This window comes from Cnephaeus nilssonii, assembly GCF_951640355.1.
Source record: "Cnephaeus nilssonii genome assembly, chromosome: 6".
Classification (NCBI taxonomy): domain Eukaryota; kingdom Metazoa; phylum Chordata; class Mammalia; order Chiroptera; family Vespertilionidae; genus Cnephaeus; species Cnephaeus nilssonii.
Genome location: NC_137077.1, coordinates 92414661 through 92428315, shown reverse-complemented (window position 1 = coordinate 92428315; position 13655 = coordinate 92414661). Strand labels below are relative to the sequence as shown.

The 13655-nt window shown below is 48.6% G+C and overlaps 1 protein-coding gene across 3 annotated transcripts in view; it reads right to left on the bottom strand.

Annotated features, from left to right (window-relative positions):
• CACNA1C (calcium voltage-gated channel subunit alpha1 C) overlaps positions 1-11355 on the bottom strand; it is a 590813-nt gene extending 579458 nt beyond the window's left edge. For all 3 annotated transcript variants that reach the window (XM_079775042.1, XM_079775041.1, XM_079775040.1), the window contains exon 1: positions 10746-11355. In XM_079775042.1, the coding sequence (XP_079631168.1) occupies positions 10746-10794 (49 nt within the window). In that variant the 5' untranslated portion in view covers positions 10795-11355. The remainder of the gene's footprint in view (positions 1-10745) is intronic.
• Positions 11356-13655: the final 2300 nt, after the last annotated feature.

The following is a 13655-nucleotide window of genomic DNA, read 5'->3' as shown; positions in this document are numbered from 1 at the left end:
GACACTGAGAGCCCAAAGAAAATAAGAGACCCTCATTACTGACATAGTAAAATTTCCTAATACTATGGTCTCATGTACATAGGATTCAAACTTGGGGAGCCACACAAGGATATGGGCTCTTATAACTAAAAAGGCCTAATTCAGACCCAGAAATTCCATTACTAGATATATACCCAAAAGAATTGAAACCAAGGACCCAAACAGATACTTGTATGCTAATGTGTACAGCAGCATTATTCACAACAGCCAAAAGGTGAAACAGCCCAACTGATGAATGAATAAGCAAAATGTGGTCTATACTTATGGTAGAATATTAGTCAGCCATGAAAAGGAATGGAGTGCTGATACATGCCATAACATGAATGGCCCTTGAAGACATTATTCTCAGTGAAATAAGCCAGACACAACAGGACAAATACTGTGTGATTCTACTTCTATGAAATATCTAGGATAGAAAAACTCAGTAACAGAAAGTAGATTAGAGGTAACCAGAGGCTGGAGAGAGGGAAGAATGGGAAGTTACTGCTTAGTGCTTACAGAGTTTCTGTTTGGAGTAATGAAAGAGTTTTGTAAATAGATAGTAGCGATAGTGGTCCAACATTATGAATATATTTAATGCCACCGAACTGTTTATAATTAAGAATGCTTAAAATGGCAAATTTTGTTATAAATATTTATCACAATAAAATAATATTTAAAGGGTCATAATTCACGTCATCGTCATCAATAGATATGACTTAGAGACTTAGCTTTCCTGAAATAGTTCAAAGAAATAAATCTTAAAACCACATTTCATGTAACTGAAAGAAAGTGTTTAATCTCACCTACAAATGCCACCAAGGTCCCTAAGTAATCTCATATGCTTCCTTTTAACTCCATCATTTATCATGTAGATTGTCACAACATACCTAAACCTGAGATGCATGAAATGTGCTATCAACAGTTAGAATATTCAGGTGAACTGCAATTGTAGAATTATTATCACTGTCAGTAACACATGAAAATCCATAGAAACAGGAAGTAAATTCATGGTTGTCAGAGGCTGGCGGGAGAGGGGATGGAGAGTGACTGCCAGTGAACAGAGGGTTGCTTTAGGGGGTGATGAAAACGCGCAGGAATTAGACAGTGGTGATGATTGCATAGCTCTGTAACAATACTAAAAACCACTGAACTATACACTTTAAAGGGTGAATTTTATGGTATATGAGTTATATCTCCAGAGATGTTATTTAAAAATCAATAACTAAATAACTAAATAAATAAGGCATGCAGCCCAGGGAGCTCAGCTTGCCAGGATGGTCTTCTGAACTCATTGGAATCTTGTTTGGGCTGGAAAGTGTCTATTTCCCCAGAGGAAATTCCTGAGAAGACACTGCAAGAATGGATGGTGCACCCCACGAAGTGGTCATCTCAAAGCCCAGGCCCACTGGTCTAGGTCTTCTGGTAAAGTCTACCAAGGGATCAGAACCAAAGAGGACCCAGCAGAAATGATGAGCATGAATGAGTAGCTAGGGAAAGGGACTGTAAGGAAAGACACCTAAAGTGACCACACAGCAGCCAGAACAGAACAAGCCTTCAGTTGTTTGCCCACCACACATGACCAGGGGGCTCTGGCACCAGAGTTTCCACAGAGCGAACCCAAGCAAGGTTCCATGAGGCTAACTCAAGGTAGTTTCTTCCAAGATGGGCAGAGAGTGAGTTCCTCCTCCTTCCTCTTCACCTCATGAGAACAGGAAGAACATAGGCTTTGAAAGTCTAAAAGACCTGGATTAAATTCCAGTTCCAATACTGTCAGGGTGACCTTGGCCATATTACTCAAGGTCTTTGGTTCTCAGTTTCCCCACCTGAAAAATATTTTTAAGGATGACATGATACTAAGTGCATGAAGCACCAAAAACATTGCTGGAGACACCAGGCATTCCGTAAGTGGTAGTTATCACTCCTACCCCATAAATATAAAAATATAGATGTTATTCTTCAATACAGTTTATTTTTTTAATAAAAATGTAAACATGGTGACTCCGTGGATCATAGAAGCAGGGGCTGGGAGAGGGAGGGGGTTGGTGTGGGGAGCAAGGCACACTTTTCCAGGCCACTCTTTGATGACGAGATTATTTTTTGCTTCAGGAAACTAAAAGCTAATCTGTCACTTAAGATGTGAAATTATAGTCCTTTCCTATTCTGATAAGATGCTATATGGAACTGTTCCCTCCCTTTATCTATAAACCTCTAAAACTTCCTATATAATAAAAGACTAATATGCAAATAGACTGAACGGTGGAACAACCGGTTGCTATGATGAGCACTGACTACCAGGGGTCAGACACTCAACGCATGAGCTGCCCCCTGGTGGTCAGTGTGCTCCCACAGGGGGAACGCTGCTCACCCAGAAGCCGGGCTCACGGCTGGCGAGTGCAGCGGTGGTGACGGGAGACTCTCCTGCCTCGGCACCAGCACTAAGGATGTCCGACTGCCAGCTTAGGCCGCTCCCCATGGACATCCCCCGAGGATGCAAGAGGGCACAGGCCAGGCTGAGGGACAAACACCCCCTCCCTACCATGCATGGATTTCGTGCACCGGGCCTCTAGTTTGCTAAATATATATATATATTTAAAACAAATAGTTTATTTTACAAAGCCAAGGTTTACATTTAAAGCAAAGTTTTATTTTCCAGGCAGTCTGTCCTTCTGTACTGAGGGGTTGTGTTTAGATTTGAGGAATTCATGTTGGAAAGCGGGGAGTTTATTTGCCCAGGTGGTGTCCTTCCTGCTCACAGTGGCCCTATTTCCAGATATTCGAGGCTGAAGGCAGGGAGCCTTTGCCTCAGCTGTGAGAAGAGGGCAGTGTGGAGTGGACAGCGGCTGGGCATAAGGAAACCGTGCATTCCAAATGGTCCCACAGTCCTGGGATCCTACTGGCCTCAGGAAGGCTGACAGTCATCAAGAAAACCTAGTATATGCCAGGACTCTTCACTGATTTTTCACTTCTCCCTTGATTACTCCAGTATTAGCCAGAGCACCTCAGATTCTGTTTCTCTTTGTTTTACATTTCCATCCTTGAAATTTTGAGTGTCAGCCATCCAACAACATGTAAAAAGCTGTTTGAAATGCTTTGAAAGTTGTTTCATGGTGCTGCTTTTTCAAACTCTAGTGCTCTGCTCTTTGATAAGAATAACTGATATTTGCACAGTGATTCACTTATTTTCCCATTCAGAGCCTCGCAGATGCCCCAAGAATTTGACTGGATAAAGACTATTATCTCCATTTTATGCATTAAAAATATGAGACCTGATTCCTTCAAAACTCTGAGAGAAAGAGATCAAGACAGAGACTGTGAGTCCAGTCATGGCCTTATTTATTTCATCTTTCTATTTTTCTTTTGCTAACTACTATCTTTGAAAGGTTGTAGCCCAACATGGATTATTTTGGAAGGAAATATGTGTGTGTGTGTGTGTGTATGACTGAACATGACACAATGGTTACAAAGTAAATAGAGCTTAATTGAGTAATCAAGACAACATTTCTGCCCACAGGCAATACGGGGAAGAACATGCATTTACTGTCTGGATTTTTGGCTTGGTTCTCTAAAGGACAGGAGACAAGATTACTTTATTTCCCTTTTAGCTGGCTCAAGTGGGCAGCACCATGTGTAGCTGAGTGTATGAAAAGAAACAGAAACCCCTGTTGGCAAATTGGCAGCTTGAATATTTCATGAAATTATCGCAATACTATGTTTTGAAATGGTGGCATCCTCCAGGGATCTCAAAGGCCACATCTGTAAGCAAAGTCTGGCTCGTGCCTCTGTCGTAAAGCTAGAGACCAAAACCGCCTCAAAGGCCCCTCAGTTTCTGGGAGACAATGTGTGAACGTATCAACAAGTGAGCCCATGAACACTTCAAGGATGATGGGAATGTCAGCGGCAGGTCCTCGATGAACTCCCTTCCATGTGCTGAATTTAGGCCATGACTCCTTATTTCAATGTCCCCTGGGAAGAAATAAGAATCGTCCTAAGAGACCAACCCTGAAAAGGAAGCAAGGAGAAGCCTTTGTTCTTCCAACTCAGAAAAATTCATGGCAGCCTGTCCTCAGGCCAGCTGCGACCTAAATGTCCCCACGGTTTTCATCCTGTAGTTAATCTATGTCTCCGTGCCTTGGCCAACAGCAAAGCTGGCCAGTCCACAAAGAACGCCCAACAGCTCGCCAAGGGAAGTCCTATAACACAGTCTGCTCTCATCACTCCACTCTCCCTAAGGGGCTGAAACAAGCCTAGATTGGGGCAGAAAGGAAGGGAGCAAATAAAAAAGGCTTGGAGGCATATCCACTTGCAGACAAAATAGTGACCTGAATTTTGCTGGAGTTCCTTATGGATATGTATGAACTTTACAGTCTAAAAAATTATGTTTAAACCCTTCCAGTGATAGATATCCCCACCTACCCCCCATGCTGTTTCCAAATCTAACATCTCAGAAATTATTTTAGCCAGTACAAAAGTAGGTTTGTGGGGGAGGGCAGGGAGGACACGGGAAGGTTACGAGGCTTACTATCCAGAAACACTAGCAGTGCTCTCCTCCTGGGTTTAACATACACCAAGGCTGGTCAAGAGAAAGCAGGTGGGAAAAGAGAATGAAGAATTTTTCTGTCACATCCCTGCCTGAGTGACTGACTCTCTAGGAGCCTCTGTTTTCTCAACTGGAAACAGAGTTTGTCCCTATACAGTTCTGGTCCTAGAAAGTAAATTCCCAAAGAGACATTGCATTTATTCTATGTCTGTCTGACAAACCTTCAAAGCACGTGAGTCTAGACCACCCCATCTCTCTCTCTCTCTCTCTCTCTCTCTCTCTCTCTCTCTCTCTCTCACACACACACACACACACACACACACACACATACATGGGAGAGCATAAGAAGGCCATTTTAAAGTGAGTATGTTCTAGAGAGCATGATTTGGAGGGATTTTTAGAAGGGGAGGGGGACTGAGAGGTCTTGGTCTTGCCACTTAACAGTCCCCATTCCTCACCCTCTGTTCAAAGCCAGATTAACTATTCCTTTACTTCCCTTGATCTCTGGGGAAGTAAGAGCCTATTTTCAAGCTCTATTTGACTCCTGAGCTCCAAGCCCAAAGTGCTCTCCTTATGTCCTTCAAATTCCATTTAAATTTAACTCCGTTCCATAAGTAGTAACTGTGCTCCCCAAATTACCCCACAGACACCCCCTGTCAGCTGGGCCTCTTCCTGTGTTGCCTCTTCCAGACATCTCCCGCCAGCCCTGCTCCCTGAAGTCCCAGCCATTTCACAGCTCTGCTCCTGCGGGCAGCCCTCCTGGGCTCCACCCACACAATGCACTAGGCTGGAGCTGCAGCAAGGCTCTCAGGGTCCCCGGGCTCCAGGGAACCTGAGACTCCACTCCAGTTCCATTCTCGCCACAAGCAGCTGCCTCCAAGTGCTCCTAAAGCCTGGCAGGAAACAGCAGGGAAGTCTGTGACGTGTGACGTTGGACCAGGGAGGCCTGGTCTTGAACAAATAAGCACTCCATCCAGAAATTAAGATGCAGAAGACCTTTTCCACAGTTCCTAGGTTTTAGGTTCAAACAATCACATTAATTACTTCGGGCCCTCCATTTTGCTTTTTCTGTGATAGGTTCCATTAAAGTTTCTGCGCCTACCCTTCAAACAGCAGTGAAAAGCATTCCATTTTTGCAAAGGGATCCTGTCACATTTTTTTATAGAGTATCTAACCTTGAGGTACATGTAAACAGGTGTTTACTAAATTATTTTAATAATGACAGTCATGGCTTGGAGTGTTGTTTCATTATCGGAATGTTTAACACTCATGTCGCCAAATATTTAGCACCTGATGTTTTGCAGAACCATTCCCGTGCCTTTTTTTGTCAGTCTTCTGCTCTCCTCCACTGTGCCCATCATTCACTTAGGCAACAGTGAGGATGGACTCTAAAAACAGACTAAATCAGTGTGATTATTTTGCTAATTAGTCTCGCCAGTAGGTCTCCAGGTGTTTCCCAATCTATCAGCTTTCTTTAGTCCGCATTAGAAAATAAAATTGTCCCCTGATTTTGAATGCTGAGCACTGATTCCAGAGTCCCGGAAGGAATGGTTGAGAGGACACTGGCTGACCTGTAACTACCAAATCACAAACAGCTGTAACACCAGGCAGGAAGAATTACTGTAAAAGGAAGAAAGTGCTGTCAGCCCTCCCTCGCCCTCTCTTAACACGGTGGCAAGGGGTTTCTCAGACCTCATAGAACTTGCCACAACAACTAAGAAAGCCAAGTGAAGAAAGAGATAGAAAAGAAAACACCAGGAGTTGGAAAACATCACTAAAAATGAGAACAAATCTCAGTTATTTCCTAAGCTAGATCTCCGGAGCTGTTCTGCCATTACCCCAGCAGGAGACCAGCCAGACTCATAAACAGAAATCAGCTGTGAAGTATACCCAGTTGTTTTTGGTTTTTTTCCTTAATGAAGTTAGGGAAATGTTTTCTTATCTTTGAGCTGACAAGCTTTGTAACCCTATAGGTTAGGATTTCCAGATCCCAATTTTTAGGTCGCCTCATGCTCCACCAGCCCCTCTGGTTAAACCGCCCATGGTAAATTAGGGAGAAAATTAATACACAGCCATAACAAATTCAGCTAATCACCCAAAAGGCGCCCTCAAGGCTCTGTAGGATGCTGTCTGCGCGAAAGGTAAACAGAAGTCTGAGGTAAGAGTGTGCAATAGAGTGGGAGAAATCCAAAGTGGGTTTTCACTGCCAGAGGGTAGCAAAGTCACCAAGGGACTCAGTCATACTGATGATATGTGTGTGGTGGCATGGGAACACACACTGGTCTTTGGAGTTCTCTGCACCGAGGGAGGTGTGGGCATGATGAAAGAGTCACTGCGGACAGGAAATTCTCTTCAAACCCTCCTGACATCTTCCCCACCAAACCCAACAGGAGTGCCCCTGTACTGACTCCTAAGCACTGGAGCGCCACCTACTGGGGGAGGCAGAAACTACAGCCCCTTTAAGTCTTGCTGGGTGTGCACTCATTGGTTCTTGCAGGCAAGCATTCATTCTGACATGTATTAAGGGCCTAGAATGAGCCAGGGCCTGTACTAGGAAGTGGGGATGAAAAGGTGGGCAGGGCCTCAAAAGCCGCATTCAGTATGCTCCTTGGACTCCTTCCGTCTAGGCCTTATACACAGAAGAACCCACCTCGGGCAGTTACCTCAAAGAGGAAACTGAAGGAAGAGTCCTAAGTCATCACCAAGGCTCAGAGATGGCTCCAGGGGCTACTGGGTCACCATTGCATTTGCAGAATACTATACCTGCAGAGGAGCATCTACCTGTAGAGAACAATTCTCCACTTAATATGAGATAGAAATGTCCAGTCTTAGGAGACCGCATTACCAATATTCCTCTGCAACACACTGGGTCCCCAAAAGTGCATTGTGTATTCTATTTACAATAGCTTTTCCCTATTGTGTGTGTGTGTGCACGTGTGTGTGTACAAGTATGCCCTTAACACTGTTAGCATGTGCTCTATTGAAATGATGAATAATTGATTCTTATAATATAATCTAATATGTAGTTTCCCGATATGCTGCAAAGTATCTGAGCAATACTAGGAACAATATTTTGAACTTCAATAGCCCTTTTTCTCCAGTTTCCTTCATGCAGTATCCAGAGAAAGAGAAGCTAATGTCATGCTTTCTTTAACCTGCACAAGCTGAGGTGCAAGCAACATTGTCCTTTGACCATTTATTTGTAAAGAGAGTTAACTATGATCATTATTATTCCTTTATTATAATTACAATTCTGGTGTGTTGCTAAGTAGTTAAAAAGAAAGCACACTGCGTCTTCCACTCCCAGAACATGTTTCTCCCCTCTTCCCTGCCTCCAGCAGATAAGGGACACATCGATGTTTTATTTGTTAAATGTCTGACTATTAAGACACCCATTTGCTAACTGTAGACCAAAATGGAAAATCAACTCAGAAAGGTGGAAGGCTAGGGTGGGACCAGAGCAGAGAGGGCACGAGAGGTGAGGCCTCCATGAGCCATTTCCAGCCTGAAACCCAGGGTCAGAGCCAGTCCTTCAGGGAACTTCCAGGCTGTTCCCATGCACTGACCACCACCTCCATGCCTGGACTCTCCACACACACACACACACACACACACACACACACACACACACACACTAGAGAGAGAGAGCTGGGAGAAAAGGGGCTGATGTGGTCCGGGCCTTAGAGCCTGTCAGGAAGAAAAGCCCCACCACGGGCAACTTTTTCAGTTCTCTCTTCGTTGGTTCCTCATCATCACTGCTCTGAGGTAATCATTGGGCTTCTCCTCTCTCTCCTGAAATTCTAACCCCCAATTACGTTCCATTGCCCCTTTGGTTATTAACAACCCCTTCCTTGTAAATATCCATGCTCTTCCAAGTCTGCTTCTCCCCACCTTTGTCACCCTTCTCCTTTCTCCCCCCAAAACACCTGGGCAATGCCAAAGAGGCAGAGAGGGGGGGTGGGAAATGGAGGGAGACAGGGATCCTGGGGCTCTTTCACCTGAAAACCGCATCCAGGAATGGAGGCAAAATCACTCCTGTGAATTATATAATCACTGCAGCTTCTAGGGAGAGAACTGGAATCCAGGTTGCCATAGTGTTCGTAGGCATGTTGCTGGAAAGGGAGAGCGCCCGGCCCTGCCTGCTCTCTCCCTTCCCCTCCATCTGCGCACAAACCTCTCCAGGGTCAGCTCCTACTTTGAATGTCTGCTCCCTGCATGTGTGTGTGAGTAGGGGGCTGCTGGGGGCCAAAGGGGCAAAAGAAAGGAAGAGGGCTAAGAAGGGGTTTATCCTGCACTAAGAGGAGACCTTGTGAACTATTTAAGGTTCTCATTACGGGAATAATCATCATTACCACAGTGCACTGCCATTGCTAGTAGAGTAAGAACAATACTACTGAGCTCTCCTCTTCAAGGCTGCTTACACTGAGCCGAGAACTTGGAAGGGAGCATGCCACCCCGGCTCATCACAAAAATCACCCTTTCCTTTGTGTCTCTCATTCCCTCCCACCTAATCCATCCGCTATTCCAAGAGCTAGGAAAGGGACAGAGGAACAGGTGGGGGTTGGGACATGGGGTAAAGAAATCAAGGGACAGGGCTGCCTTTGTAACTCCAAAGCCCCAGCTGACCCGAAGACCCATGACTCTTGACAAAATTCTTCCTACCAAAAGAGGCCCAAATCCCCACACTGCCACCCAAACTCGATAGCAGAGGGACAATGAGCCCCCACATCAGTTTCAGGATGGACAATGGATGGAGACCAGGCAGGTGGGGTGCCTGGCAGCCTCTGGCTCTAAAGCAGGGGTGGGGAACCCTTTTTCTGCCAAGGGCCATCTGGGTATTTATAACATCATTCAGGGGCCATACAAAATTATCAACTTAAAAATTAGCCTGCTCTATTTGGCCAAACATTTAATTAACTCACCCCTAATGCCTTGGCAGGGCCAGACCAAATGATTTCGTGGGCCTTATAAGGTTGGCCGGTCGTTCCCCAAATGGTGGAAATGGGGGCAAAAGGAAGGAAGGAGGCTGGCAAAAAGAAACATGGAGACAGCCCCTCCCCCAGGCTGGTCCTCAGAGGATCACCTGAAGTACCCCAATCAGTAACAGGACCAACAGCGACAGGTATTACGGAGGAAGAGATGGAAAGGAAGAGTGTAAACAGGGAAGCTTGGGAAACTGGATGGGAAAAAGGACGCGGCAACACCCAAAGAGAGAGAAAGCCTTGGGAAACGACAGAGATAGAGCCGGAGGCTGCCATACTCCAGCCAGACCACCCCTCTACACTCCATCATGACCTTAATTGCTGAGTGATGCCAAAAAATAATAACTTGTTAATAAGGAGAGCGGGGGAGAAAGTTTCCAGGAAGTGGGGAGTTACTTGAAAGCCTTTCTCCCCTCGCAGGGGGAGCTGGTGACACTTGATGCCCATGATGGAGATGCTTGGAGAACACTGGGCAACTGTGGAGCCTGTGGGCTCGGCACACCTTTTATTTCCTTAAGACATGAAAAAGCAAAGCCCACACACCTCCGACCCTTACCGCTTACGTCCTCAGGTGCTAGCCTATATGTGGGTGCGAACAAGCACACACGGGGCGTGGGCACCCTCGGGGTCAATGACAGTGGAGAGGCGGGTGGGTGTAGGTGAGCGGTGGGGGTGAGGCGCAGACTCGCATCTGCACCCGCGGCTCCCTGAGCCTCTCTCCGAGCGCGCTGCCCAGAGCGGGGGCCCCTGGAAGCCCGTAGGACTCCGGGCGGCGGCCCGGGCGCGGGGCCGGCCTGGTGCGGGGTGCGCGCGCGCGCTCCCTGCCGCGCCCCGAGCGAAGCGAGGGACCCCAGCCGGCGGGGTTGAAGGACGGCGGCGCCCCCTTCCCTACGCGCGGCGGCCCGGGCAGTTGGGCTTTCCAGGCAAACGTGAAAAAGCGAGGCTGAAGCAGACACTTGGGGAACTTTTCCCCCCTCGCCTGGAATTTCATAGGAAACACATGCGCCGAAGAAGCCGGCACGAGAGGGGGAGGGGCGGGAATTTTCCGCTTGGTCTCGCGGGGTTCGGGCCCGGGTCCCGCCGCTCTGGCGAGGCGGAGGCGCCCTGGGCAACTCCGCAGGGACCGTCCCCCCGCGAGCCGGAGCCGGGCGGGGAGGTCCGGAGCCCGCGCCAGGGCCTTGGCCAGGCTGTGGGGCCAGCCTTACCTTGGTGGTTTTCCTCTGGGATGTACATCCTCGTGTTTTCATTGACCATCCACCAAAAATTGTTTTCAAAAGCGAAGAAGCCACAAAGAGGCAGAAATGTCAAAACACCCTCAGCGGGTCTGGATTAATCCCTCCTCCGAGGCTGGCGGCTTTCGTGCAAAATTCAAGGAAGCTGTGGAGCTGCGGTGTTTCTTCTTCCCTTCTGATGATTACCTGATTCCCATTATTGCATCAAACACCAAAAACTGCTCCTTTCCACTACTGCCTCCTTGAGTGAAATTGTAATGCATCCTCAGTACATCCGGGCCCCTTCCAAGAATTTAGCCCCGCACCTCTGGCGGCCACACCGTTTGAAAAAATCCACCGAGGGAGGCGGCGCGAGAAGAGGCAGAGAGGAGGGGCGAGGGCAGCGATGGACCCCAGACCAGGAGGGCCCGAGGGGCAGGAGAGTCTCGCCGCTCAGGCCAGGCTCGAGGCCCCGGCTCGGCTCCGCTCTGTCAAGAAGCTCCCGCAACTCCGGAGGCGCGGAGGCAGGAAGAGGCTCCGCCGCTCCGGGCCGCTCCGCGCCGAGCACCGTTCTGGCAGGAGCTGTTTCTGCAGAGGCTGAGAGAGGGAGACACGGGCGCGCGAGAGCGCCGCGCTCACCGCCTCCAGCCCAGCCCGCCGCCGCGCCCGCGCCCGCGCCCTCCCCGCCCGCCCGCCCGGCGCGCTGGAGGCAGACGCGCTGAACGCTTCCAGATGTGGCGCGGCGGCGGCGACGGCGGCGGCGCGCGGAGACCGGGCGCACGACGCAGGGCGCACAGCGCGGACCGAGCCCCTGGTGAGCACAAGCTCGGCCCTCGGCCGCGCCGCCGACCAGCCCTGCTGCCCACATGACGTCAAAGGGCGCAGGCTAGGTGCGGGCCTGGTGGAGAGGGCGGCGGTGGGGGCTGCGCACCGCGCCCCCCGGGGGCGGGGCGTGGGCGGACGCGGGGCGCGGGCGCCGCACTGACACCCGTCGTGCGCCCCGCCACCTCCTGCTACCCGCCCCAGTTATCCCGGGCAGCACCAGCGCATCCCTGAGCGGCCATCCACGAGGGGAAGGCCTCTGTGAGCGGAATTCCAACAGGGGGGACTACAATCTGCCCAACTACCAGTCTCTGCATATCGGGCCACTGAACAAAACTGCAAAATGAGCCGTGATTCCGTGATTCTGTCTGATCAATTATAATCAGAGCGGTTGTAGAAGTGACATAATGAGGAGGATGCATGAGGGGAGGGGAGAGAGAGAAAGGGCGGGAGGGCGGAGCCACCTAGACAAGGCAGTGGTGCCCAGAGGTGTCAACAGATTAACGGACCCAGGTTCTCTAATTCCTTGGAGGCAATGAAGCATGTGTTCTAAGGTATCCTTACCTGCTTCTCTTAATTATTTTTGCCACTCTGGCAGGAATCTACTGAGCCCTCTCTTACCAAAGAAGTGAACATTTCTCTCCACCTCTCATTTCTGCCACAGCAAGTTCCATGGCACCCCCTGCAGGCCGGGGCTCCTCCAGAGAGGGTTTCCTAAGCCCAGCCATGGCAGCATACAACTCCCTCTGGGGAACACCGCCATCTTCCTGCCCTCTGACCTCCCCACCTCCCATCCACACTCATTCCCTGGATGATCCTCTCCATCTCCATGAATTAAAGCAGCTGTCTATACTGAGTTTGTGTCTCCAGCCAGACCTCTCTTCCTGAACGCCAGGCTACACAGCCAACCTCAGTCTCCACTTGGGTGTCCAAAGCACAGCTCAGACCTAACATATCCAAACACCAAATCCCTTTTTCTTTGCAAAACCCGCACCTCACACAGCCTTCCCCATCGAATTTGATGGGGCCAAAAGCCTGGAATCATTCTTGACTCCTTTCATCCTCCCACAAGTAATTCTTCAGGAAATCCTCTTGGTTCTATCTTCAGATAAATCCTCTTCTCCATGGTGTCTCCCCTGCTGCCCCCAGGTCTGAGCCAATATTGTCCTTCATTTGGGTTTATGCAGAAGCTGCTCTCCCTGGTCTCCCCCACCCCCATCCCTACCCCTCCTGTGGTTTGTTCTCAATACAACTGAATAATCCATTTAAAATGTCACATCACAGCACTCCTCTGCTCAAAGCCCTCCAATGGTTCCCCATTTCACTTAGGGAACGCCAAGGTCCTGAGAGCAGCCTGCAAGGCCCCACATAAACAGCCGTGCACAACTCCTGTTGTCTTTTCCTCTCCTATTGCTCTCCCACTTGTTTCAGCCACACCGGCCTCCTTGCTGTTCCCCAAAGACCCCAGGAATCTCTCAATATCTCTCTCTCTCTCTCTCTCTCTCTCTCTCTCTCTCTCTCTCTCTCTCGTCTTGAGCCCTTTCCTCTAGCTTTCCCCATTGCCCAGAACACTCTTTCCTCAGATATTCGCCTGGTGAACTCCCTTACTTTCTTCAAGACTTTACTCAAATTTCATTTTCTCCATAGGCCTCGCTCTGACCACCCTGTTTAGTACTGCAACATGCCCATCCTGCCCCCAGCACTTCCAATCTCACCCTTTCTCTATTTTTTGCATGACATTTAATTCCTATCTAACATACAATATAACCTAATTATTCATTAATTATATTCTTTATTGTCTGTATTCCCCACTAAAATGTAAACCAATGAGGTCAGGGATCTTTGTCCATTTTGTTCACCAGTGTGTCCCAAGTGCATTGAACAAAGTCTGGCAAATAGTATGCACTTAATAAATATGTATTGAATAATGAATGAATAAATGAGTGAGTGAGATGGTTTCAGGAGTGCTGCAATTCACTGCATCAAAATGCTCCCCTATGTCCCCTGCTTCATATGTGAAACCTCACCACTCCAGCATCATGCCCTTTGGCCAAGGGCTTTGGCCACAGTTTAAAATGCAAA